The sequence below is a fragment of the Esox lucius genome, chromosome 11, assembly GCF_011004845.1.
Source record: "Esox lucius isolate fEsoLuc1 chromosome 11, fEsoLuc1.pri, whole genome shotgun sequence".
Taxonomy (NCBI): Eukaryota; Metazoa; Chordata; class Actinopteri; order Esociformes; family Esocidae; genus Esox; species Esox lucius.
In genome coordinates this window covers 42666956-42694468 of record NC_047579.1, presented here as the reverse complement: position 1 = coordinate 42694468, position 27513 = coordinate 42666956, and the positions used below count along the sequence as shown (strand labels likewise).

At 44.6% G+C, this 27513-nt stretch overlaps 1 protein-coding gene across 1 annotated transcript; it reads left to right on the top strand.

Moving 5' to 3' along the window:
- Window positions 1–557: 557 nt before the first annotated feature.
- cavin1a (caveolae associated protein 1a) lies at window positions 558–26649 on the top strand. Its single transcript, XM_010874823.5, has 3 exons — window positions 558–766; window positions 909–1417; window positions 22175–26649. Exons 2-3 carry the CDS (start codon window positions 911–913, stop codon window positions 23072–23074), a joined length of 1407 nt encoding a protein of 468 aa, XP_010873125.1. The 5' UTR covers window positions 558–766; window positions 909–910; the 3' UTR covers window positions 23075–26649.
- The last annotated feature ends 864 nt before the right edge of the window (window positions 26650–27513 follow it).

The window sequence follows — 27513 nt, the reverse complement described above, 5'->3', positions numbered from 1 at the left end:
AAAGAATCTTCCATGGTCCTTGTAATGAGAAAAATTTATATTTGGAAACAGGACAGCCCATAAAAGGTGAGTAATTAACTACTGACCAGGCAAGAATGTGTCAGCTTACAGTAATCTGGCTTTGGTTGCTAAAATGACATTTTGCTAGAACTATACATGAAGAAATATGCCCTCTACTGGTGCTCTAGCAAAAATCACATTCTTTATTCTTTATTGGAGGGCAAACACTTGTTCCTACAGGTAGAAAAAAACAGTAGATAGTAGGTAGAAACAGTTTGCTTTTGGGTTCGATGTAAAACCTTTTGCACAGTGTCCTACATGTTCCACTTTGACTGGAAAGTTGCAGTTTGCACTAAATCTCTGCCAGTGTCTGCATATGTGGCTCCTCCTGCTGCCTCCCCTCTGGGAGTCCCGACCACACCTGGGGTGGAGACAGGGGCTGTTGGTTTTTATACCCTTCGCTTGGGCAGGGGAGGGGGGTGGAGCCCCAGAAGCAGCCATATCAAGGGGTGGGGTGTGGGGCGGGGTTTAGGAAATGTTTGACTGGGTGGTTTTACATAGAGCCCAGGCATTTGAGTCAGGGCACACATGCCTCAGCAGTGAGAGGTTCCACTCCCGTTGGCTGGCCAGCATCCCAGTGCATATGCACAGAGAGAGAGCAAAAGAGTGAGAGGACTCAGAGTGAGTGGAAGAGAGGGAGAGGAAAGAGAGCAACCAGACAAGTAGACTAGAAAGTTGGAAGAAGAAAAGAGCCAAAAGTGGAAGAGTAAGTGTACCTTTATAGAAAACAAAAAGGATTTGGATTTGACTTCTTAGTCAGGGTGGCCCTGGAAGGTTAGTTTTCCCTGTAGTGTATTTTTGTCCTAAGTGAGTGTACGAGCTGAGCAGTGTGTGTTTGGACTTGACAGTCATGGCGGATCCAGTAGGCTTGCAGAAGGAACGGGTGCCTCAGACCGAAGTTTCAGATGACGACGAGACTTCCCTGGTGGCTGCAGCGGTCCAGCCCGCGACCACCGACAGTGACGACGACATTTCAGAGGAGGTGGATCTGGCCCTGGCCGCGGGTTCGGGCACCAAGAGCGAGGCGCAGATCAACGGGGTCATGGTCCTGACCCTGCTCGACAAGATCATCGGTGTGGTGGACCAGATCCAGCAGACCCAGAACGGGCTGGAGGCCCGGCAGCAGGACATGGAAAACTCTGTGTCCAGCATCCAGGGTGAGCTGGCCAAGCTGTCCAAAAGCCACACGGGCACGGCCAACAGCGTCAACAAGATGCTGGACAAGGTGCGCAAGGTCAGCGTCAACGTCAAGACGGTCCGCACCAACCTGGAGAAGCAGGCGGGCCAGATCAAGAAGCTGGAGAGCAACGAGAACGAGCTGCTGAAGAGGCGCAACTTCAAAGTTCTCATCTATCAGGTAAGAGGGGGGAACTCAGTGGCGGGGTGTCGATATTGACCAATAGTGTTTGCTCAGTGTATTACAGACTGTTCATTAAAGTTACTGTAAAGTGTTGAGAGGGGATCAGTGTTTGAGGAAGGATGGATACAGAACTGCATGTGTAAGGGCATTTATATCAGTGGGTGGTGGTTGGCTGCTTTAGATGTGAGCTGAGGTCACCTTGGTCCAGGACCACTAGATTCCACCAAAGGGCTCGTTGCATTCCCCATGTTGCTCGGGAAAGTCATGAGCAAGTGCAAAATACGCCCTAAATGTTATTATGACGTCCCAGTAACTGTTTAAACATCCTCTCACTAGAATAACCTGATCGTCTCTACGGGAATGAGTTGCTGAAGCAGAAGTCGCTGCTTGTACTTTTTAGTGTAAATAATTTTTTAGCGATCTACCTGCTATATTTATCTGATCTAACTGACCAAAGCTTTAGGCCTCAGGTTGTTGTAGACTAGAAGTAATTTGGGCCAGTGCTCTTTTTCGCGATTTTTTTTAGCTTGACCTTTACCATGCTCCAAATCACTATGTCCAATTAAAAGGCAATTACCTCAGTTGAGCTCACATGAACCCAAGCCGCCACAAGGAGTCACTAGAATGCAATGTGGCAAGGCAGCCTTATTTGATTACTAACCCTCCAAATATGGGCGGTGTTGGCCATTTGCACCGGCCCTCCGCGGCACCCCTGTGCCAATCCGCAAACATTATTTGAAACCTAGTGAAGCCATTGAAAAAGTAATTGGCTTTACCTAAGTGCCAATCACTGGCCTCAGGCCAGGGTTTCCTGACATTGATTATCCCCAACAGCTGTTTTCTTTGCTGTAGGCCTGGAAAGGGAACTGTTTCAACTCAGGCTTGATGTTTACAAGTAGAATACATTTTTTCGTACAAGGCAATGGGGTCCTGTGCAGCTCACATAAGTAGAGCATGGCATTAATGACATAAATGTTCTGCAAAAGCCATGGGGTCCTTGAGAACTACAGTTGAGAAACATTATATTTGAAAATAGGAGTGAAAGCTTTTGCTTGAAAACAAAATGCTGATGTGCATGTATATCTAACAATTTGAGAGGTAAGAGTAACTTAAATTATCTATTAAAACATATTTTCAACAATATCAAATGGAGTTCAAATGGAGTTCCATGCAAGTATCTCTAAATTAGAATTCAGGTGGATGAAAACAAAAACAACACTGTTTAACGACAGGCCATTTTGCACAGATCGGCAAGTCCTGTAGTAACATTCCACTTGTCCTGGAAGAGAACAGCAGTTCTCAAGATCAAATAGTTGATGAATGAGAGGGACTGACAGTGTGGGGAGGGGGGCGTTCATTGACCTTTCCCCGAGCAGTGGTTCTCAAACCTCTCCTCAGGGACCCAAAGCCTGAATTTCAGTTGTTCCAGGGCTGTCACACATCATATAACTTGGGTGAGCATGTTCAGGCTATAAGAACAAGATTGTCTGGTGTCTGGAGGTCTCAGCCGAGAGGTTTAGAACACCTGTCTTTGAGCACAGGGTCTCACAGTTGACCAAATGCTATTCATGAAGCAGCCAGACAGACCTATGAGAGGAGAGCAGAAGATGGGACCATCAACACCCTAATGCCGATGCTCTGCAAGTGATTAAACCAACGCCCTGCCTTTACTGACTGATCGTGACAGAGAACTGGCAGCTTCACTGCGGTGTAAGATGAAGACATGTCATTTTAGTCCTGAAGAGGTGCCAGGTCATCATCAGGGCCTATCTATCCGGCTGTAAAGCTTTCAATAACTGTGTGAATATCGACCCCCAGATGCAGTATTACACTGATCCCGTATCCCTGAAAGGAGTAAACTACACTACTATAAGCACTACAACCGTATGCTCTTTAGATCACCAATCTGTAAATTCAGTGGATTATTTATTTAACTTTTTCTGTACGTTTCTGCATTAGGACCTATTTCCATGGTTAGGTTTTAACTGTTCATGGGTGTGGGGTAATTATCTGTTCTGTATATTATAAGTGTATATTGTGGATACAGTGCATGTCTGTTTCTGTGCTCCAGTATAATCTCACGTGTGTCCAGGCCGTCCGGCCTGTTTGCGACCTTCTCCCTGGCAACAGGCATGGCGTGCTGTCCTCTGTGCCTCAAAACCGAGTTGGCTAGTTACAGAGAACCAGGCTTTGTAGCTCCCAGGCACACCACTCCAGTGTATATTCAGGCACAAAGTGTCAGCCAAGCTGAGGAATCGCGTTATGGTGAGTGGCGCAAAGTTGAGTCTGAGTGGCCCCTCTCTTCGGAGCAGCCTGCTACTCCATGGGCTGGTCTTTATTTAGACGTGCGTGCTGTAATGTCTGTGACTGAACTGATGGCTTGCAGCCTGCACGGAAGGCCAAGACTGGCTAGCTTGCTCCCTGGCCGGCGGTAGGTTCTATGAAGTCTTGTCTCCTATTACAGTAGAGTACAGTATATCGACCCGATGAGAAGGCATCAGAGAGAGACCCTGCAGTACATTGTTTCCTGTTTGTCTAATCCAATTGGTTTAATGTCAGAGGTGTTTCTGAGAAGAATTCTGGGTTTATTGGTATGAGCTGGTTGCAAGTCGATGTTTGGAAGCTGGCTGTTGGAAGCCATCTTGGTCAGTTTATTCTACGGCGTCTGCATTGGCTTGCTGACTTATTTTCAGATCCCCCTCCTGGAATGTCCACTGTGGCACTAGGTTACACTATTGGCATTTAGCAGGAACCTAATCAGAGACGGTTGGCCATAATAAATTATCCAAGTAAAGCAGGCTTGATACACACACCTTCACACACCAGCCCTATTGCCCTGTCCTGAATTCTCTCAGGCATTCTGACTTCTTAGAAAATCTGTGTGCGTGTTTGAGCATTCGTGCGAGCCGGGAAGTGAAATGTGCAGGTGTGCAAGCTAAAATAAAGAGAATGCTTAACACTTTTTTCTCTCTTGGTTTACTTGTGCCTTGTTTTCAAAGCATTGCTTAATCAAGCTCCAACAAAGTGGTGTACACATTCCTGTCCCATGACGCACAACTTGGTCCTCACCCTCTCTTACCCTGTAGCTTTTCTACACAGCCAGTATCTAAGCAGAAACCACCAGATAAAACCATGCGCAACTGGGGGAAACGAGTCATACAACAAGAACAGTTTTTATGGTTTTGGTCCTGTTATAACAGTTATCCAAAGAAAGATAACATAAATACATGGACATCAAACAAAGTTACAAGGTTTGAGAAAACCCCAATAATCCAGGTATACAGAGTCCAAAAGGATAAATAATCCAAAAGGATAAATAATCTGTTATTAATCTGTTCCTCCAAGGACTTGAACGCAAGGGACACCTGCTTTAACAAAGACAGGCGCATCTGCATTGCTATGCCCGGAACTAGCCGTGTCACGTCAAAACAACAAAAGGGTTGCAACATTAGCAAACATCTACCAGCCCACTGATGTGTAGTGTGGATGGTATAGTCCTGTGGATGTATAGTAAGGATCGTATGGTCCTGTGGATGTATAGTTTGGATGGTATAGTCCTGTGGATGTATAGTATGGATGGTATAGTCCTGCGGATGTATAGTATGGATGGTATAGTCCTGTGGATGTGTACTATGGATGGTATAGTCCTGCGAATGTATAGTATGGATGGTATAGTCCTGTGGATGTATAGTATGAATGGTATAGTCCTGTGGATGTATAGTGTGGATGGTATAGTCCTGCGGATGTATAGTATGGATGGTATAGTCCTGCGGATGTATAATATGGATGGTATAGTCCTGCGGATGTATAGTATGGATGGTATTGTCCTGCGGTTGTATAGTATGGATGGTATAGTCCTGTGGATGTATAATATGGATGGTATAGTCCTGCGGATGTATAGTATGGATGGTATTGTCCTGCGGATGTATAATATGGATGGTATAGTCCTGCGGATGTATAGTATGGATGGTATTGTCCTGCGGATGTATAGTATGGATGGTATTGTCCTGCGGATGTATAGTATGGATGGTATAGTCCTGCGGATGTATAGTATGGATGGTATAGTCCTGTGGATGTATAGTATGGATGGTATAGTCCTGTGGATGTATAGTATGGATGGTATAGTCCTGTGGATGTATAGTATGAATCGTATAGTTCTGCGGATGTATAGTATGGATGGTATAGTCCTGTGGATGTATAGTATGGATCGTATAGTTCTGCGGATGTATAGTATGGATGGTATAGTCCTGTGGATGTATAGTATGGATGGTATAGTCCTGTGGATGTATAGTATGGATCGTATAGTTCTGCGGATGCATAGTATGGATGGTATAGTTATGCAGGTGTATAGTTTGGATGGTATAGTCCTGTGGATGTATAGTATGGATGGTATAGTCCTGTGGATGTATAGTATGGATGGTATAGTCCTGTAGATGTATAGTATGGATGGTATAGTCCTGTGGATGTATAGTATGGATCGCATGGTTCTGTGGATGTATAGTATGGATCGCATAGTTCTGTGGATGTATAGTATGGATGGTATAGTTTTGCGGGTGTATAGTTTGGATCATTCTGCTGTACCCTCACCCTGTGAGAGGACGCCTCCCAGCCTCACCATTGGAGGGGTCCACCTGTACAATGAAGTCTAGGGTGAAACGATACGCCAGCAGGACAGGGCGAGAGCTCGACACCTCCTTCAGGCTCGGGAAGGCACGTTCTACTGCAGCTGATGTGGGGACCATGGTGGGCGGATGTTTGTAACCAGTGGCGTCGTAAGGCCTGGGTGTCTGTGGCTACAGCCCCTGATCTTTTATGAATAGTCCCGGATCTCAAATGGACGAAGAAATTAATAAATAAGCCCTGAATGTATTGTGATCCTAGCGACGCCTCTGTTTGTAACATAGGCATGACCAAGTAGGCAGGGGCAATTGGTCATTAAGGGCAGGTGGGGCACAGCCCCAGATTGCTTCAGACTGTGATCTGCCGATTCGAGTTCACAGTAGTAGGCCATAGGCTAAGCGTGAATGTGGGGCTCGCCCCTCTCTCACAATGCAAATTGAAGGCTTCTGTTCCTCACTCAAAACCTTCCTTTTCAACTTTTTTGGAAAGGAAAGAAAAAGGTGCAGTGGTCTCTTAATTTTTCCGGAGCTGTATATTATCAATTCGCCAAGGGTATGCAAACCTTTGAGCACAACTGGGAAGTCTCTCCTCAGGGTGACATGGTCAATGTCTCTTGAAATGTTCCTGTAAATTGCCCTCCGTATCATACTGTTTATTGTCTTGATAAGCCTCTCAGAAAGACCTTCTGTCTGGGGACAGTACACACGGGGGCATATTTGGTCTGCCTTATAGATCTTGCATAGGTCCTTCATAAGCTGCAACATGAAAGACGTGCTGTGGTCGGAATGAAAGGTTTATGCTGGTGTGGTCCAAGATCTGTACGCTGGCACTGATTGCACTGCAGGACTTCCTGGGCAACAGCAGGCTAAGAGAAATGCTGCAGTATTCAGTCCAAAAGGAAAGCCTGGGTAAAATAATCAAACAATAACTGTACTTTACAATCAGGTCCGGGTGATTGTAGGGAATGGTTCCATTAACACCACTTACTCAAACATTTACGGCGTCTGTTAGCTTACTGGAACTAACCGACATACAATGAAAGATTTACTGATTGTACTGGCTTTATGAATTATTACTTTCCAAATGGTGACTGACCGAAGGTGACTCTCCCGTTGCTTCCTGATGTTTGAACTGTGACTTAATTCACAATCATGGAGTCATCAGTCTTAACTGTGACTCCAGCAGGTCTTATAAACTGTGACTTCCATGTTGCCTTGATATGGCTGCAGTCTATTTTTTGCCAGTGGCTGCATGGTGTCAGGTTAAATGACATTGGAGGAGCTAGGCCATAGAATGACAGCATGGCGAATCAACCCTGGCCCTGGGACAAGTCACACCCTTTTCCACTGTCTCTCTGGCTAATTTTGTTGTGTGTGCGCACCCGTGCGTGCGTGTGTGCGTACGTGCGTGCGTCTGTGATTATGTTTGGGTGAAAACGATCCAGCAGGATCAAGATCTGAATTGACGGAGTGTGGTGTACAAGGTCTAGCTAATTGTGTACGGTATTTGTGTAGTGGACATGAGTCTGTTTTGGTTGCTCTAGAACACACAATAAGCCAAAACAACACCTCTATGAAGCAAGTCGGCCAGATTGTTGCAGATACAAAAAAAACAAAGGTTGATCAAAGCGGAATGAAAGACACATCTACAATAAGTGCCAATGGAGAGTGGGAATTCAACAGTGCCCATGGAGAGTGGGAATTCAATAGTGCCCATGGAGAGTGGGAATTCAATAGTGCCCATGGAGAGTGGGAATTCAACAGTGCCCATGGAGAGTGGGAATTCAATAGTGCCCATGGAGAGTGGGAATTCAATAGTGCCCATGGAGAGTGGGAATTCAACAGTGCCCATGGAGAGTGGGAATTCAATAGTGCCCATGGAGAGTAAGAATTCACGTTGTGATTCCTGGGGAGATGGCCGTGACACCCTGGTCTAATTGACTGATAAATCCAAGATGGCTCCTGTTCTGACCCATGTGGAGCATTGGCTAAGAGGGGAGGGGTTCCACTGCGACTTCACTACGGTCAGCAAGCGGATTGGTTTAGTAAGTGTGCATGCCCTTTTGATTGTATTGTGTGTGCACGCATGTGTATGCATGTGTTCCTGTGCTTTTCATTTCAACATGTGAGTGCGTGAGTGTGGGTGAGCTTCTATTGGTGTCAACCGCAGGTGTTTTTCTGTCATGTGAGTGCGTACTCTGAGAGTGGGCGGACGCATTTTTTCATACCGCGAGTATCAGGGAAACACTGATGAGGATGCTTTATAATTAAACTTGGACAGACAGTATCACACACAATCCCCCAGCAGCAGCAGGGCGCGGTCATTACTATTGGATGCCAGTGACCAAAGCTATATTTCATAATCAATCACCTAAACGGCGTGGCACATGGAGTGCATGGCCTTTTAAGGTCTCCCAGTGCTGAGAAACTTTTGCCACTCTCCCACTTTCCATGTGAAGAGGGTGAAGAGAGTGAGACGAAGGACAAGTCTCAAAATGTGAATGAGTGACTGAATGCCAGCGCTTTTGCTCCAGTTACACTGTTGGGTGGTCTGGCTACTAAAATGGCATGGGTGTCTCTCTTTCTCTCTCGCTTTCCCTTTATTTCTGTGTCTCTTTTTCTCTCTCTCTCTCTCTTCCTCTCTCTCTCTAAGGGGCTGAGACTCCCAGCAGCAGCTGATGGTGTGCAGTGGCTGCCCAGTGCAAAGCTACATGTCATCACCGCTCTCTCAACTACAAACAGCCCTCGACCTTTGAGAGGGTGTGGGGGTTGAGGCGCAGCATTGCTCCTCTATCCACCTGTCCCCAGGGTTCCTCCGTTAGATGAGGTTTCCCGCCCATCTCACCATTGCAGGGAAGGTGTGGTTCCACAAATCTTTTGTCAAGTGTCCTCAGTCATTCCATTTGTTCTGGCTTTGAGTCTCACCTATATTGTGACTGTCCTGTCTCCGACCCCATCTGAGGGGACTTTCACCTACTCAGGGGGCCAGGCTCCCTTAGCTTCTGTCCTCAGCCATTGACAGACCTGACCACACTTCAGAACCAATCTCCTCAGGCTTGTGAACCCTCTGTGGTCTAGTCTGGGATGAATCTGTCCTCACAGAATCACTGTGGTACAGCCGGGGAGGGCTGAGATTAGGGCAAGTGGAGTAGAGACATACACAGTAAAACCAATTTGGCCCTTTAACTCATCCCCTTGGCATCTCATAGCCACACACACACACACACACATACTGTCCCGCTCCCCTTCAGTGAACCCTCTCCTAACATCCATCCATGCTTACACACTGCAGCTTGTGGTGAGTTGTCTGGCAGGCTCAACATTTCACTGTTGCGTGTCAGCTCCTCTGTAAAACACAGCCTGAACGATTCAATGCTGGAGAGCGTGCGTGCATGCGTGTGTGTGTGTGTGCGTGCGCAAAAGGGTGGTTCACCACCATCTCAGCAACATTCTTTAATTACACACCGACATGATGTTATGTTTCATGTTAAGTGCATATTTAGAAGTTGTACATCAGTTTCATTCAGCTGTTGGTCTTGAAATTGCACATATGTGACATCCTTTCATGCCCTTAGACATTTTCTGTAGTTGTTTTGTGCCAGTTAAGTAAACTGAGAACACATACTTGTTTACAGCAATATCCTGGTAGCAATTAAGGGTAACGGCAATGAAACCTTCAGTTCATGATCAGATGCTTTATTTGCTGGATATCTGTCCCTCACCCTGAACAATATCTAGAGGTATGGGCAAAGATAAACTGCAAGGGTTTAAATGGCAAACTTATTATTACGAACCTAAAATTAGTTTCAGCTTGTTTCTTTCAAACCAAATATAGAGTTGACTTTAGGCATTTGGAGATTTAATCATGCTTGCAAAATGTGTTTACTTCCAATAGTTTTAGTTAGTGCTGGCTAAAGTTAGCTGAAAATTTGAAGGGCTATTTGAAGAAAATCTTCCATGGATTAGAACTGATCTTGGCCCATAGATTTCTTTCAGGATGAAGAACAGCTTAACGTTACATTGATGAAAATATGTTGTTCTCTTTTAATTCCACTTAATAGTCAGTTTTTAATATTTTTACTGATGATTTAAAAAATCATGAACATGTTTGTTTATGGATTATAAAAACAACCACATGCAACAAAAGTCACACCTAGAATAATTGGAGGCCCTCACTTTGACAAGGAGGTATTACATTCTCAGGTTGGCATCAAATAAAATGTCTTAACTCAGGTGTGAGTTTTCTGTTAGTCCACATTAAAACTCAAGCTCCTCCTCCCACCCACCCTATCATCCATCCCGTCATCCCCAACCTCGTCCTGGCCACGAAACAGGCTGGAACTGCCTGGAACCAGCTAGATACATTGACTGTATCTCTTGGCACAACTCAACTGTCTGTGATATCTCTCTCCTTTCTCCTTTCTCTTCTGGAGTTCTGGAGAGTTCAGCCAAGAGCACTGAGGCATCATTATTTTAGATTTTTTTATTAGGGTTGGGTCTAAAGGACCTTAATATAGGACTTAAATATCACTTGTATCACGGTTTTATGGTCTGGCTTGAAAGTATTCTCCCAGAATTTGATCTAAGTTGTGTACGATATGGCATATTATTGTATCAATTTAACGGGGGAGTCATTTTTCTAAATTACAGTATAGTTATGTTAAAGTTTCGCCGACGGGATTTTGCTACACCCCTGTCGTACCATCAAATAGTTCATGTCAGTTTGAGCGAACCGAAGACTGCAGCATATACCTGTCTGATAGAGAAATAGATACACCTGACATGACAGTATGGGTGGAATCTTTTAGTTCCACCTAATAACTCACAGAGCCCTGTGTCGGTGCTACAGCTTACACAGTCCTTCCAGATACAGAGGGGCTGCGTGCCACGGTCGTGTGTGGTGATTGCATCTCCAAACACGGACTACGGATGCCACCCAGCGGATTTGGTTCCACCACAGCTTGCATCTCTACAGTAAACCTACCTCTGTCTCTAGAACGAGTATCTCAGCTCTGGTCCTGTACACTAACCTACAACAGGATAGAAGAAACACGACAGGGTGGGATATCCTTCCACATTCCTTTTACTATTACATATTTTTAACCGCCAATGTGTTCCTGAGGGCTGGTCCGCATCTCATGGCTCGTGTCTTGGAGTCACGGCCGGCTGAAGCTTCGATACGGAATTGTCTGATAGTGTTACGCGTGTGCAGGTGCTCTCCTCTCACTGCCAGTGCGATATGTGCAGGTACTCTCCTCTCACTGCCAGTGTGATATGTGCAGGTGCTCTCCTCTCACTGCCAGTGTGATATGTGCATGTGCTCTCCTCTCACTGCCAGTGTGATATGTGCAGGTACTCTCCTCTCACTGCCAGTGCGATATGTGCATGTGCTCTCCTCTCACTGCCAGTGCGATATGTGCAGGTACTCTACTCTCACTGCCAGTGCGATATGTACAGGTGCTCTCCTCACTGCCAGTGCAATATGTGCAGGTACTCTCCTCTCACTGCCAGTGCGATATGTGCATGTGCTCTCCTCTCACTGCCAGTGCGATATGTGCAGGTACTCTCCTCTCACTGCCAGTGCGATATGTGCAGTGGAAAGAGGAGCCCTGCTATTCCTGCGGCCAGAGACCAGTGGCTCTGGAACACTGCCAAGCTGGATTCACTCAGCATAGTAAAATGGATCCTGCAGTTAACTATCCTGTGGCCAGTAAACCATGTCTGTCAGGGTGCTGGTGGTGGATTTGCATGTGGAACAGCTACTGCTGTATTCTGAACGCCCAGCTGATCTTCGTGCTGTCTGGGAGAGACTTGGCGAAAGGTGGGGTCCTGCTGGGAAATGACACACTTGTTTTCGCTTCGTCTGGTCCAGGCTGGTTCACAGTCCCACCGGACTGCTGTCTTCAGCGACCCACTAGCCAAATCAGCTTTCATCCTGTCAACAATGTGCGTGCGTGCGCGCGCGCGCGCGCATGTGTGTGTGGCATGGGTCAAAGTCTGCTGTGTGCAGCACTCATTAAGAAACACAAACATCGTCTACTCGTATGAACCAGACGTCTGCTTGAGCGCAACCCCCCACCGCTCATCTGGCACGCAGAGCTCAGGGCCACAGCAGGCCAGCTGAAGATCAGGTCAACCGCTTATCCGGCCCTTCCACGTTCTTGGCCGGTCAGTAGATATGGTATCCCTATTCCAGTCCGTTGGATTGCGCGAGCTGGAGCACACATTCAAAACTTTGCTTACTGTAAAGATTAGCCGGATGTACTGATGCTTACTTCAGAAGGCCTCTGCCTACATAGTAATAACTCGGGCAGATTTTTCCAAAACCATGCAAAGGAGGATCTGCTCTTTGTCCTTTGATGTATAAATATCCCCGCAGTGGTGTGCATTGGAATGCTGTCAGGTCTCCTTTCATAGAATGAGTCTGAGTTTAGCCACCGGCAACACAGCAGAATGACTGGGTTTGTATGCTCGTGCGTTTGTCACAGTGACTTCTATCAGTCACTGTGACCAAGGCAGGGCTCTAGGTGGGTTTCGGCCCAAACTGTTCTCATATGGCAACACGTCAAAGAAAGGCCTTACTAGAACCCCATGTAATGGGTTGCACCAAAAAGAGAAAATATATTTTGCGCATGTTCCTGCTGAACTGTTCGACCTGTCCTGGACACGGAGAGTCGTCTTGGTAACTTCCAAAGCGGAGCCCTCTCCAATTCCTCTAAAAAACTGAAATGCCTGCCTGAAGGGTGTGACTTAACCCAGACTATGAGCCTAGTAGACTGCATGTGGACAACATTAGCCTGACAAGGTCCATTACATGTGAAGGAAGGAGAACATGATGGATTTTCCCAGGTGTAGTTTGATAAAGTGTCTTGTGTGATCCAAAACACACCTGTTGTGCAGAAAAGAAAAACAGAACAAAAGCTATTCATCTAGTGTCTCCCTTTTCTCCCATTCATCTAGTGTTTCACTTTTTCCATAAAACCACTCCCCTCCCTCAAACTAAGATAAACCAGAATCAGTTGGACAATGGACAGATTCACTGTAAAAAAAAAAACAATACAGACCTATATTAGGTCATAATATGCATCTTATTTTTCCAATCGTTATTATACAGGAATGATGGCTCATTAATCATATCAACAGCAATCTGATACAGTCATTAAATATGGATTGACACCTTGTTATTAATGTTAAAGGTAGTCAACAGATCTTGGTCCAAATGTTGAGTAACATGAGCCAGCATAAAGAAAACCGTTTGTAAAAGCAAAGTTTCCATGGCTGGTGATGGCATTTTGACAGTTGTGTAGTAACCACAAGATTCCAGTGGTTGTAGTCATGGAGAGAGTTGGAAAGGGTTGGCTGGTCTGTGGAAAAGGGATATCCCCATGATGAGGTCGCACATCACTGACAGATACCCTAAGGAACTCCCTTCCTGTGGCAAACAGAATGGACTGTAACATTACCAACCGGAACACAGGGAACTCTCAGCCTGCCTGTCTGGAACACAGGGAACTCTCAGTCTTCCTGTCTGGAACACAAGGAACTCTCAGTCTTCCTGTCTGGAACACAAGGAACTCTCAGTCTTCCTGTCTGGAACACAGGGAACTCTCAGTCTTCCTGTCTGTAACACAGGGAACTCTCAGCCTGCCTGTCTGGAACACAAGGAACTCTCAGTCTTCCTGTCTGGAACACAGGGAACTCTCAGTCTTCCTGTCTGGAACACAAGGAACTCTCAGTCTTCCTGTCTGGAACACAGGGAAGTCTCAGTCTTCCTGTCTGGAACACAGGGAAGTCTCATCCTGCCTGTCTTAAACACAGGGAACTCTCAGTCTGCCTGTCTGGAACACAAGGAACTCTCAGTCTGCCTGTCTGGAATTCAGTGTGAAAAACATTGTTTGGTATCCACAAGGATTATGCCTGTTGGGTTGGAAAGAAGGCACAGAAGGATGCTAAATAGTCTGTTCCCTTCTATTAACTGCAAACTGCTAACTTTTGACATTTTCACTGACTTGTTACATGTAAAACCATCACAGATGGGCTGGCACATTTTGAGCCTTGTGGCGTATTGACATCAGAAAGTGTTGGATGTCATTACAAAGAACTCCTGGACTGTATCTTAATGGTGGTCATGATGACTGAGGTAGTATTACTGAGGAGGATGGGCTGACCATTTTGCAGTCTGCTAGCATTCCTATTTCGAAGAACCTGTACACACCCACAACACAGACGTTTAGAGACAATGGGCAGTTACATTAATATTAATAACCGAACTGTGACAGTAGGAGTACATTAGCTGGTAGTCTAGCAAGGCAATAGTGCCAAAACCATTGTCATGCCTCCTTCAGAGGTTAGCAGAATGTAGAATCTGGCAAAAATGCCAAGTATTTATTAATTGAAAGTTCAACAACCCTCCACACACATGCCCATTCAATGATATGATTGCTGTTAAGGTCCATCACAGCACTGCATTTGAGTGGCTTTAACATGTTCGATTGGTGCTGCACGTTAAGCTCCATCTAAGCAACGAATGGGACTGAATTGAGGTGCCGTGAGGTAAGTACACCATGTCTCCACCCCGTTTTTTGCTACTTTCAGCCACGGACGTTTGGCCCTCCACGTGATTGATCAGCTGCTGGCCCGTGTTTATCAGTGCCAAGGCCTGCCCGTCCCAGAGGGGGACCAGATGGGTCATTTTGAAATTTGAAAGCACAGCTGCCGACTGGGTCTGGACAGGACCAGACAGCTGCCAGGGTGACTCACCGGGCTTGTCTCTCATTACTCTGCCCCAGGATGAATGGTGGATGCGGGTCAGGGGCTATCTGATTCTTATGATGGTGGGAGTAGAGGTGTCATATACTGTATGTAAGGCCCACGTCCTAGTAAAACCCAAATAGCATGTATTGCCCAACCAGGAATAATCTCTTCTTCTCCAGTTCTTGTCAGAACGCTGACGCTTGTGAACGGGCACAGGGGTAAAGGGGTGGTATTGTGAATGGGCACGGGGGTAAAAGGGTGGCATTGTGAACTGGCACGGGGTTAAGGGGTGGCATTGTGAACTGGCACAGGGTTTCCTTTCTAACTGCAACACTGTGGCATAAAACTGTCCTGGGCTGGCTAGAAGAAGAAAGGGATGCCCTAGTGTCCTTATAGCCAAAGATTTTGTTGTATGGATCAGTGTTTTCTCCATGGTCGTCCATGGCAACTAATGTGTGGTTTGGACTCATCCTGTGTGCCAGTGAGTCAGAGACATAACCCTCAGGGTCCAGAATCAATGGAACTCCAAGACTGTGTTAAGAGTGTGGCTATGACTGTCTTGCTATCTTGCCTTCTTTGAACTCATGTTCTCGCCCTCCCCTCTATCTCTCCCTCTATCTCTCCCTCTCTCTCCTTCTCGATCTCTTTCCATTTCTCTTTTTCTATCTCTCTCTCGCTGTTCTTCCTCAGTCTCTAGAACCTGCTGACATTATTAATGTGTTTTCTGGGCCTCAGGGTGGTGCATATGTATTTTCAGAATACCTCCAGGGCAGTGTTTCCCTCAGAGAGACGACTCATGAGCACCAGACAGACGTGGGCTTGTCTGAGCTTGGGCACCATGCACATAATACACAGTACTCCAACACATCGTACACAAACACACGGTCATTTACACACACACACGCTGAGTCTTCTCCGTCTGCCAGATTTCCATGAGCTGTGATGTAGGCTACCCCAGGCCACTCAGAAAAAGACATTAACAAACAGAGCTCTTTGTTTCTCTATATAAGGACACACACCTTCACCTAACCACAGCCTACAGACACCCCATAGTAGCACACACATGTAGACCAGACTTTTCCATGGCCGTGGTGGGAGGAGAGAGTTGTGACTAATGGACTTTCCATCTCGCCCTCACTCTTTCGCTCTGTCTGTCTCTCCCTTTGTCTCTCTAACTGAATGTCATTTTCAAAATATCAAAGTCACAGACAGACGAGCTGTGGCTGCCTAATCCCTAATTTCCTCTTACACATTCCTCTTAATCAGGCTGTTCCGGGCCCTTCCACTATCTCAACCCAAAAGTTGGCGATATCCTCAACTGTGATGTAGTGTCCTGAGTTTTCATGACTTCAGAGTTTCCTCAGCAGAGGGTATAGCAGTGTTTCTATTGGCTGCAGCTTCTTCCTGCTCCAGACTTCACAGCTCTGATTGTTATTCTGCAGTGAAGGTTGTGATCCAGACAAGTTGTTTTCACGTGTTGTTTCTAGTGCTGCCCTCATGTAGGTGTGCAGCGCACCTATCGTAATTACGTTGCCCCAGTGGAATCGGTGGTGAGCCAGGGCAACACACCGCTTGGCGGATGTAGTGTTCCGAGGTTAGGCTAATGGCGGAAGACTAACGATGACAGGTTTGTTCTGAATCACTGAACCTTGTGTGTTACAGTAGGTGGCGCTAAATGAATTCCTATGGCGGTGTTGCTGGGGTGTTCAACGTCCTCCTGAGCCATTCATCAGCCCGGGCTTCACACCCCGCCAGGAGAGTTGGTCTCCTGTGGTGGTTGCTGTGGTGATACAGCGATGTGTTTATTTGTTTGCGCTGTTGAGGATGGGGGCGGGGGGGGGGGGGGGTCAGAATGTTACAATGGCTTGCTTCCAGGGAATGGTGGGCAGAATCCAAAGAGGGGGAAAGACAAGCTCAAAATACACACACCCACACACAGTGGTCTGAGCCTGGCCATGTGGACACACAGCACCAGATAAGGAAGCGATGGCCATTTTATGAGGTTCTGCTGGCACCATTCTGGACCAGCACAGGGATTTAGAAGGGTAGGAGATGTGGTTCAACTTGAACCTGACTTTAAAGTGACCATGAACGTCCGAATCGGCTTTGAAAGCGTGTCAGGGTAAGACTTGACCGTACGCAATCCCGTAACAGTGGGCCCGGTTTTCAATCAGCTCTTATTTATAATGTATTTTGTCACGGCAAAAACAGTCACGCATAGTGACTAAAAAATGTCAGCCGAGGACTACCCCGCGGTTGATGAGAGAAGAAATGAAAGGGGCACAGATGTAATGGAGGAGGAGGAGTAGGAGACGTGATAGGTGCTATGGGAATAACCTAGAGAGGAGGGGGACATTTTTTATGAAACATGAAGTGACAGTAGGGCAGAGTGGAGACTGTGAGAAAAGAGTGGTTTTCACCTGTAAGGCGTGATGATAATTAGGAACCATTACAGACCTGCTCCCATGTGTCACAATAATATTGTGACTGTTGACAACATATTTTGTTTTTCTTTCTTTCAGGCCGAGAAATAAAATAATGGAACTTGCCTCACGTAAACCGAACGTACCTCACACACGCCTTGCCAACCTCTCAAATTGCCCATAAGGGCTCAGGCAAACGCAGTCTTTTTTCTTGACATTTTATCTGTCCCGCTTCCTCCCCATGCTCACAGTGAGATATTCAAACACACGCTTACACACACACACACTCAGGAAGACACACGCCCTGCCGCGATGAAAGCCTGTCACCCGCAGACATCATTCACACAGCCCTGCAGGGTTTTAAATACTCTGAACAATACTCACAGCGTGGGATTGAGGTTTACAGGGAGAGGAGACGGTGGCTCAGTACAGACACACAGCACCGGACAGTATTCCAGCATTATGTTTTCACGTTGTGTACACAGCCAGACAATAAAATTAGACAGGGTGAAAGAGTTTAGAGAGGAATTACAGAAGCAAGAAGCTAAGTGGTGCCATATAGTTAATGAGAATGAGAGGGAGAAACAAAGGATGTCCAGAAACAAAGAACTTTCTTCTGAAAGTTATCAGCTTATTTTGTTCTGAGAAAGGCTATTCCATGTGAGAAATTGCCAAGAAACTGAAGATCTCGTACAATGATGTGTACTACCATCACAGATCAGCGCAAACTGGCTCTAACCAGAATAGAAAGAGGAGTGGGAGGCCCCAGTAAACAACTGAGCGAGAGGACAAATAAACTGGTCTCTAGTTTGAGAAACCGATGCTGCACATTGTCCTCAACTGGCAGCTTAATTAAACAGTACCCACAAAACACCAGTCTCAATGTCAACAGTGAAGAGATGACTGACTGACCGGGATGCTGACATGCTAGGCAGAGTTCTTCCTCTGCCCAGTGTCTGTGTTCTTTTCCCCATCTTAATCTTTTCTTTTCATTGGCCAGTCTGAGATAGGGCTTTTTCTTTGCAACTCTGCCTAGAAGGCCAGAATCCTGGAGTCTCATTAATATTGTCTACTTTGTATTTCTGATCAATTTTATGTTATTATGATGGACAGAAAAAATGCTCTTTTGTAACAAGGAAATTCCTAATTGACCCCAAACATTTGAACAGGAGTGTATGTCCCACCTACAGACGTTTGGTAATATATGGACCATTTGTAAGGGAAACATCAGTGAGCAGGCAAAACACATGTCTTTTATTTCTTATGGGATTCACATTCAACTCTAGGTCATAACAGAATGGCACAAGAAAAAAAATGAACTGACCCCTGTTCAAAGGTCTGCATACCCTTAGTATTGCCCCTTTTAGCATAAATGACAGCGTTCATTCTTTTGTAATAGTGGTCTATAAGGCCCCAAATTCTTGCAGGTGGTATAGCTGCCCATTCGTCTTGGCAAAAATGCCTCCAGGTCATGCAACGTCTTTGGTTGTCTTGCATGAACCTCACATTTGAGATCTCCCCAGAGTGGCTTGATGATATTAAGGTCTGGAGTCTGTGATGGCCACTCCAGAACCTTCACCTTTTTCTGCTGTAACCACTGGAGTGTCAACTTGTGTTTAGGTTCATTGTCATGCTGGGAAGTCCAAGAGTGTCCCATCCGCAGCTTTCATGCAGAAGAATGCAAATTGTCTGCCAGTATTTTCTGATAACATGCTGCATTCATCTTGCCATCAATTTCCACCAGATTCCCTGTGCCTTTAGAGCTCACACACCTCCAAAACATCAGTGCGCCACCTTCATGCTTCACATTGGGGATGGTATTCTGATCACTATAGGCCTTGTTGACCCCTCTCCAAACATAGCGCTTATGGTTGTGACCATAAAGCTCAATTTTGGTCTCGTCACTCCAAATTACAGTGTGCCAGAAGCTGTGGGGTGTGTCAAGGTGTTGTCGGGCATATTGTAACCAGGCTTTTTTGTAGCATTGGCGCAGTAAAGACTCCTTTCTGGCAACTCGACCATGCAGCAAATTTTTGTTCAAGTATCGTCATATTGTGCTCCTTGAAATAACCTTTTTCCAGAGCAGCTTGTATGTCTCCTGAGGTTACCTGCAGGTTTTTCTTTGTATCCCAAACAAATTCCCCAGTTTTGGCTGAAATCTAGGCTTGGTATCAAGAGATCCCCGAATTTTCCACTTCTTAATAAGTGATTGAACAGTACTGACTGGCATTTGCAAGGCTTTGGATCTCTTTTTATATCCTTTTCCATCTTTTGACAGTTCTTTTCTGCTCCCCATGGCTCAGTATCTAGCCTGCTCAGTGCATCCACGTGAGAGCTAACAAACTCATTGATTATTTATACACAGACACTAATTGCAATTTAAAAATCCACAGGTGTGGGAAATTCACCTTTAATTGCCATTTTCACCTGTGTGTGTCACCTTGTGTGGCTGTAACAAGGCCAAACATTCAAGGTTATGTAGACATTTGATCAGGGCCATTTGGGGGATTTCTGTTATCATTATGATTTAAAAAGGAGCCAAACAACTATGTGATAATAAATGGCTTCATATGATCACTATCCACCAAGAAAACATACTTTTTTGCATGATCAGTCAGTTCACAATTTCTGCCAGGGTATGCAAAAGTATGAGCACAACTGTTTTAGTACCAGGGCTGCCCTATCCGGCTCCTGGAGGTCAGATGTCCTGGAGGTGTTCTCTCCAACCCATTTGTGACTGGCCTGATTTAGCTTTTATTCAGGTAATAGTTAGAGTCATCTGTGTTAAATTAGGAGTTGTAGAGAGTAAATACAGGATGGCAACTGTCCAGAAACAGGGTTGGGTAGCACTGCCCCTGTATCCCCCTTTTTACCCCCCATGACTCACATTTCTACTTACAATAATACACATATCAAAAACATTATACTAAATTCTAAATGTCTACGAAAACACTGCTGTAAATATCACTGTGCAAGAAGACTACAATGACTAATATAGCAAATATAGTAATAATACAGCATTAAGAGGATAGTACACTATGGCACAACTTTCATATGGGTATGATGCAACTTTCACAGAGTCCATCGTCACCTGTGCCACTACTGTCCTGGTTTGTGTCTACACGCTGTAGCGATGAACTGCAGCACACCGTACACAGACATGGCCCCAGCTCCCACCTCCCCTTCACCCAGGTCCCACATGACTCCACGGCACGATCCCTCTCAGCAACCAGCCATCCAGGACAATCAGATTTTACTTCCCACACCAAGCTCACGCTAAACTCTGAACTAAGTGGTTGCATTTAAAACTCACATTTTCTCCCTGCATCTACATACTGTTCTAAAACAGTATGTGTACATTAACTATAAATTCATGGATTTCCTTATTCTGAGTATGTGTACATTTACGCTTAGAGATCCAATGTGATTCTGGTTTTGCAGGCTGCAATGCCTTTTCTGTCCCCTAGAGGTAGTACAATATTGTTTGAACCCGTCCTGGAAATACTTTCAACATTTTCCCATAGTTTCCCAAAGACAGATTAAGTCTAGTCTTGGACTAAAAACAAAGTTCAATTAAAAGTCTAAATAATAATAATTTTTTTATTGTCACCCTAGAAACAACTTGTCCGCATTACTACCAGAGGGCTACAATTTAGCCATTTGGTAGTAATGAGCATGATGGTTTGGAAATGTTCTGCTGAAATCTTTGTTTGTAATGTAGAACGAGCAGTCTAGTCTGTGACGGATTTTCACATTTAACAAGAGTGGCGGGTCTGTAGTCAGACTGAAACTCCCAAATTGTCACCCATGGGTGTGAGATAATACATCTGAAGACAGAGTGAAATGCAAGTAGGTATTTCCCTACCAGCTGTGTGAAAACCACATCAAACGGTTAGGGCATGAATTACGTTTATCGAGATTATGTTTACAGCGGTATGTGTACGGATTGGAAATTGTATGAAGAAGTGTGTACTGCAGTTACCCATCCTTTGTCTCACAAAGACTGAAACTCTTATCACATAGAGAGGTATTTAGATAGAGAGCGGTGAGTACAGATGTAGCAGCGAGTGACAGAGATGGAGTGTAGGTGGAGGTTTGTATGTAATGTGGGATGACATTTACCACAGTCCTTCAGAGAGGTTGGAAGTGGTTTACCAATCGCAGGAAATGCTTTGTGTGTACATGGCTAGGAACGCTAGTTTCATTTTATGAGAAATCTTTCAAACCTGTATGACATGCATTCTTCGAGTCTTTAACAAGATCAAGAAGTTTTACACAATGCTTCATTCTATGTGCTTATTTCATAAGCTTGGTCAGATTATATTTTATTTTAGGACCAGTAGATGGCGCATTCCAACAGCAATCATTCCATATATTTTTGTTTCTGATGAACATCAAGTAATGTGTCTGAGAATAGACCTAAAAATTAATAATTTATCAAACATAGAAATGTCAATTTTAATTTTCATCTCACGTCCCTCATTCAGAATAATTCATATTAATTGATTGAATGAAGTTTCATTGAAAGCCTTTGCCTCTGGTTTTTACATGACAGGCTTTTACATGACGCCTCAACGCAACCAGAATAGTCATCCATCAATATAACCACTGTAATCATGCAGCGCACTGCAATTACGCAGTCAATTTAAAACAATCTGTATGTATTTCACAAATCACATTCTCTGAAAGAAAAGAAAGATATCTTATCTCATCTCACAGATAATTAATATGTAAGGAGTTGAATGTAATACTGAAATTAGAGATTCGTGTTCCAAAATGAATAAAATAAAAAACTAATTAAAAAATACTTATAATAGTGTCCTAGTCCATCGACGGGCGTCAACGCAGTATGTTTTTCTCGTTCCTTATCTGCAGCCTATACAAATTGCATCAACCTTCACTGTTATTTCTGTTTGCTCTTCCTGTTATTCAACCTACTCTACTTTGTGTCATCACAGGATCAGAATAAGGCAGCAAAAGCCACGCTGAAGACCTCAGAGGGAGCAGAAACGGTGGCTGAGGGCGGCTCTGTTGAAGGGGGGCTGGAGCGGATCCCTGAGGAGGGGGGCGAGGTGGCCCATACCGGCATCAACTCAGAAGAGGAGGTGGAGATCGAAGAGATCATTGAGGAGTCCCGGGCAGAGAAAATCAAACGCACTGGCAAGGCACGTGTGGAGAACATCAAGAAGGCCTTCTCCAAGGAGCAGAGGGAAAAGCGAGCGCAAAAGACCAAGGAGAACCTGGAAAAAACCAAGCAGAAGACCAAGGAAAACCTGGAGAAGACCCGGCAGAAGACCAAGGAGAACCTGGAGAAGACCCGGCAGAGAACCCACGACAAACTGGAGAAAACCAAGCACAGTCTGGAGAAGAAGATGGGCAAGTTAGGCAACAAGATGACCCCCAACATGGAGCGCAAGGAGAAGATAAAGGGCTCCAAAGAGAAGCTGCAGAAGTCTCTAACCCCTGACCACACCGTCTACGCCCGCTCCAAGACAGCAGTCTACCGTGTGCCCCCCTTCACCTTCCATGTGAAGAAGATCCGAGATGGGGTGGCCGAGGTGGTGCGCCCAGAGGGCATGGAGATGGTGGAGGTGGCCGAGAAGGAGACACTACAGGCAGGAGATGGGGACGGGGAGGTAGCAGTGGGAGAGCTGGTGAGAGTAGGGTTTGCGCCAGAGAAGGCTGCTGTCCTAGAGTTGGATGACGAGGAGGAAGAGGAAGACGAGGAGGAGGAGCTGGTGAGAGTAGACACCCCCGAGATGGCAGCTCTCCTGGAGGTGGCAGAGGACCAGGTGGCAGAGCATCTGGTCCGGCTGGAGAGTAAGATGAAGACCACCATGAAGACAGCCAGTGACTAACTGTCCTCCGGGTCCACCAAGGCTGACAGAAGGATGCAGTGAATGTAGAGATGTGGGGGAGGAGACCTAGGAAGAGAAGGGAATGAGAGAGACATTTTTTATGACAGTGAAACCGCATGCATGATACGAACTGTCTGGACTTTGGTCACAATCTGCTCCTCCTGTTTTATTTATATTTGTTCTTATCCATGAATTATTTTCAATGTAGCATTTGCTGTTGTAGGCTTCAGGTTAGAACAAAGAAAATTATCGGAAAACCTGCCCTATTTTATTTATTTTTTTCTTCAGCCCATTTCTTCTTGGCTCTTAGTTCTGAATAACTCTGCTATTAATCATCACCGTGAATATATCAACTGATCTACAGTAGTTTAGGATTCTGATTGTTGGTGTCATTTAGTGTATTTTCATTTTAAATAGAATCCCACCAGTGCTATGGGTGCTCTCAGTCTGTGTGACCTGGAAGTAACTCTAATTGCTATGCAGGACACACTTGTACAGAGCATTGTATATGGAAATAAGATAGTAACTTGAGGATCTCTGATTTGATGGTCAATGGTCATGTGAATACATATGCCAGTGAAATAATGTTTTGACCAATTCCTGAAGAAGGTTTCAATGTGCATGATGGATAGACATGGGCAAAGTCCCCTCCTTCACTGGTGAGTTGACAACTGGATAAGGTATTGAAAGGAAGAGATTTAGATAGATTAAATATTGATAAAGATTATCCTAAAGTTTTCAGTTTTCTAAAAAGAGCATGCTGTAGCTTTTATTTTTCAATAGTGGACAGTGTGGACCTAACAGCATACTCTTTTCATTTTGGAAGACTGGGAACAAAGGTCATGGCAAATGCAATATTAGAGAATAACACGGACAAACTCTCTGAAGGTTTCAAATAGAACTGCTTCTGTGGGTGTGTGTGTGTGTGTGTGTGTGTGTGTGTGTGTGTCTGTGTCTGTGTGTTATGTTTCAGTGTCAATGGTGTATGACATTTTCTGAGAACTCACAACAGGAAGACAACTATAGAAAGTACCTTTAACTATTGATATAAAATGTTTTTTAATATTTTGAAACCGAGAATGAGAACAGAGGATTAGTGATGACTTGAAATAGATAGATACATTTGTTTGAATCGTGTTTGCCTTCTTTAAAACATTTCTGATTTGATTGAGTGATGTCTGGAGGGAACAAAATGTTCCCTCTTTCTGACTTAACCATTTTGTGTAACCACAAAGCTACTTGGCTGTCAGTACGGCTGGTCGCGGACGATGGGAGAGTTACATTTTAAACCATCTTTTAACCAAATATTCACACTGCATTTTTTCTGTATTCTTTTTTTTCTTTTCTTACTACATGACAAACTTAATGGATTGTACTAATTCACATTGTACACATCTGTACATGCATGCTCACAGTATCTCTGAAGTCATATTACTACCCTACATGCAAGCTATATATATATATGTATGTGTGTGTGTGTGTGTTTCACTATGATATTACTGTTTCTGCCCTGGAAGAGGAGACTGTCTCACACCGCCAGTTCCTTAAAGTTCCAGTTTGTTTATTTGTCAAATGCATACTACACGTGATATAGAGAATACACAATGTAATTACATGTTTACGTGTTGGTTTACCACATAACAGTCACACAACAATATATATATATATATATATATATATACATAAACACAGTCACTTAGCAAGAATACATTAACTGAGTCATGATGTGCATGTCTAGTGACAGGAGACTTCCAGCACTGACTCTTCCTCGACTGCTTGGGTGCTGTTGTAGAGAGGACAGAGTATCTAGTACCTCCAGTGTGTGTCAGTGTGACAGGTGGCAGTTTAATAATGATGGCTTATAATGACATATGGGAATGGAAAGTTACATTACTAAGTGCTATCGAGTTGTGTTAGTCTTGGTTGCAAACGTCAAGGGATTGTGAGTGAAATCAAATCATTGAATTGATCAAATGTATTTTATAAAGTCCTTTTTACATCAGCACTTGTCACAAAGTGCTTTTACAGATACCCAGCTTGAAACCCCGAAGAGCAAGCAAAAACCAAATTGATGCGCTGTGGCTAGGAAAAACTCCCTAGTGGCATCGAAACATAGGTGGAAACCTATAGAGGAACCAAACTCTGAGGGGTGGCCAGTCCACCTCTGGTTGTGCTGGGTGAAGATTATAAGAGTACATGACCTTTTGAGCCACATCAGTGTTTTGCATCACTGAAATTATGGCAGAGTTGACAAAGTGGGGGGGGGATTCAAACTCAGTGTTCGTCTATTTGAATAGCTCTGTCTGTATATTTGTTTGTGCTTGTCGGACCTGGCAAGGGATTAGGGTAGGGAGGAGGTGGTGATTAGAAAACATTATTAGATGCTGACACCGGATGGAGCAGAACACGCAATGCTAGGCTGAAAAGCTGTTTTCTACTATTCTCGCTCTACCATTGAATAAACAAGACAGGATGAATCAAAGTAGCGAGATTAAGGGCAGAAGGGTGCCTGGCTTAGACAGAGTAATACAGAGGGGTGGGGCTCTTGTGCTCGTGTGTCTCTACGTCTGACCGACCTTGATGATGGGGCAGTGGTAGGGAGGGGTTGTCCCTGTGGAACACTGTTAAGATAATCAATGAGGCAGGAATCTGATTAAAGAGAGTGCTTTCTTAGAGAGAGAGCAATAGAGAGTGAGAGAAAGAGACATGTGAAAGAGACAGAAAGCAACGAGAGGATATCCTGTGTGTGTATGTGTGTGTGTGTATGTGTGTGTATTCAGATTATTTTTTTTTTTGTTAGGATCAAATATCCCCACCAGATCTAGGGATAAGTGTTAGGGTTTGAGAAATAAGATATGTACAAAATGTTGGGGTCCCCCCAGCGATAGAGAAGCATTTTTTATGTGTATGTGTGGGTGTTTGTGTGTGGTTGTGTGTGTTGGGAGGGGTTTGGTGGCGGTGCGGTGCAGACAGGGAGGACAGGAGAGATTATGTCGAAAGCAACCAAATATATTCCTTCAAAAATAAGGTAGTTGTGCTGTATTTTTATTAAATGCTATGGCCAACGCTGAACACAGATTAAAACAAAAAGCTGTGTTTACCCCAACCTCTATATAATCCTCACTTCTGCCAAGTAGCTCCTGTAATCCAGAGCATGTCCTGTGTGTTTTAGTACAGAGATGAAAATGTGGCCGCGAATATTTCTACTCCATTATTTATTTTGTTGTATGTAATATAGTGTCACACAACATTTTCAGTCCATATCCAGTTTTGTGTAAGATATTCAAATTATAACAGGATTCTGTACATACCCCCATAGCATAGTTTAGAGAATGTAGCACAGCCATTTTCTACTAAATTGAGGTGCAAATATCCCCCTATTATTGGAAAAAATAATAACGCTTACTTTTTGGAGTTAAACTGAATAACTATTTTTGCCTAACTGCTTATACATACAAATAAAAAACGACCTGATTTAAACACCACTGTCATGATTATTGAACGTGTCAAAGTTCAACCCAGTGCAGCCTGTAACATTACATACTCATCTGTTATAAACCATTACTACACTGCCAGTACATTTTCAGTTCCTCATCTTTTGATTGTTACTTGGGGCTAGACTAAAACTTAAAAGCACTAGGAGTTGATAGAGGAATACAGCAGTATGGGGCCAAAGGTCTTGCTGTGAGGACAATTGGCTGTTATTCTGAATTATGTGTGGGCAGCTTTGTGGCACCCAGAGCAACTGAGGCCTAACCCGAGTGGATACCACACAGGGAAAAAAGTCTGTTGGATTGAAGACCAGGCAGGTCCCAGAACAGCCCTCCCCAACACTCCATCAGCAGACTCCGCCCATCATTTCCAGCTCTCTTCTGAACACCTCCCTCCTCTCAGAATATGATGACCTCACCCTCACCATATTTAGAGGATGCAGCATTCAGACACATTTGCTGCCTTGTCATGATATATCACTGTTTGTGTTTTTCATATGAAGTGCTTCGAAGACATTGTTATTGTCTTCGAAGCATGCAGCCCTCAAAGAAGTGGAATCAATGTAAAGACCCATAATGATGTTGCTTGCTTTTGTGTATTATTGAAAATGAAAACAAATTATTTACAGTATGTTCTATTAGTATCGCAAATACTACTGACAAAAGATTAAGATTCTTACAATGGGGCATAATTATTGGGTCCTATGAGGCCATGTGAGTATGTTGACCACACACAGCTGGTCTGTGCGCTTCTCTATAAACTACTCATTTTACTATATGGCAAAAATTGTTACTTCTGAATCTATTGATAAAAGTGAAGAAGGGAGATGGATGACTAAAGGTACGTCCATAGGGCTGACCATCGTCAGTACAGGAGGGCTGAAACAGGGCTGCAGTTAAAAAGTCCTGGGTTGCTGCTCCAAGTATGTTTAAAGTTTTTGTGATCGC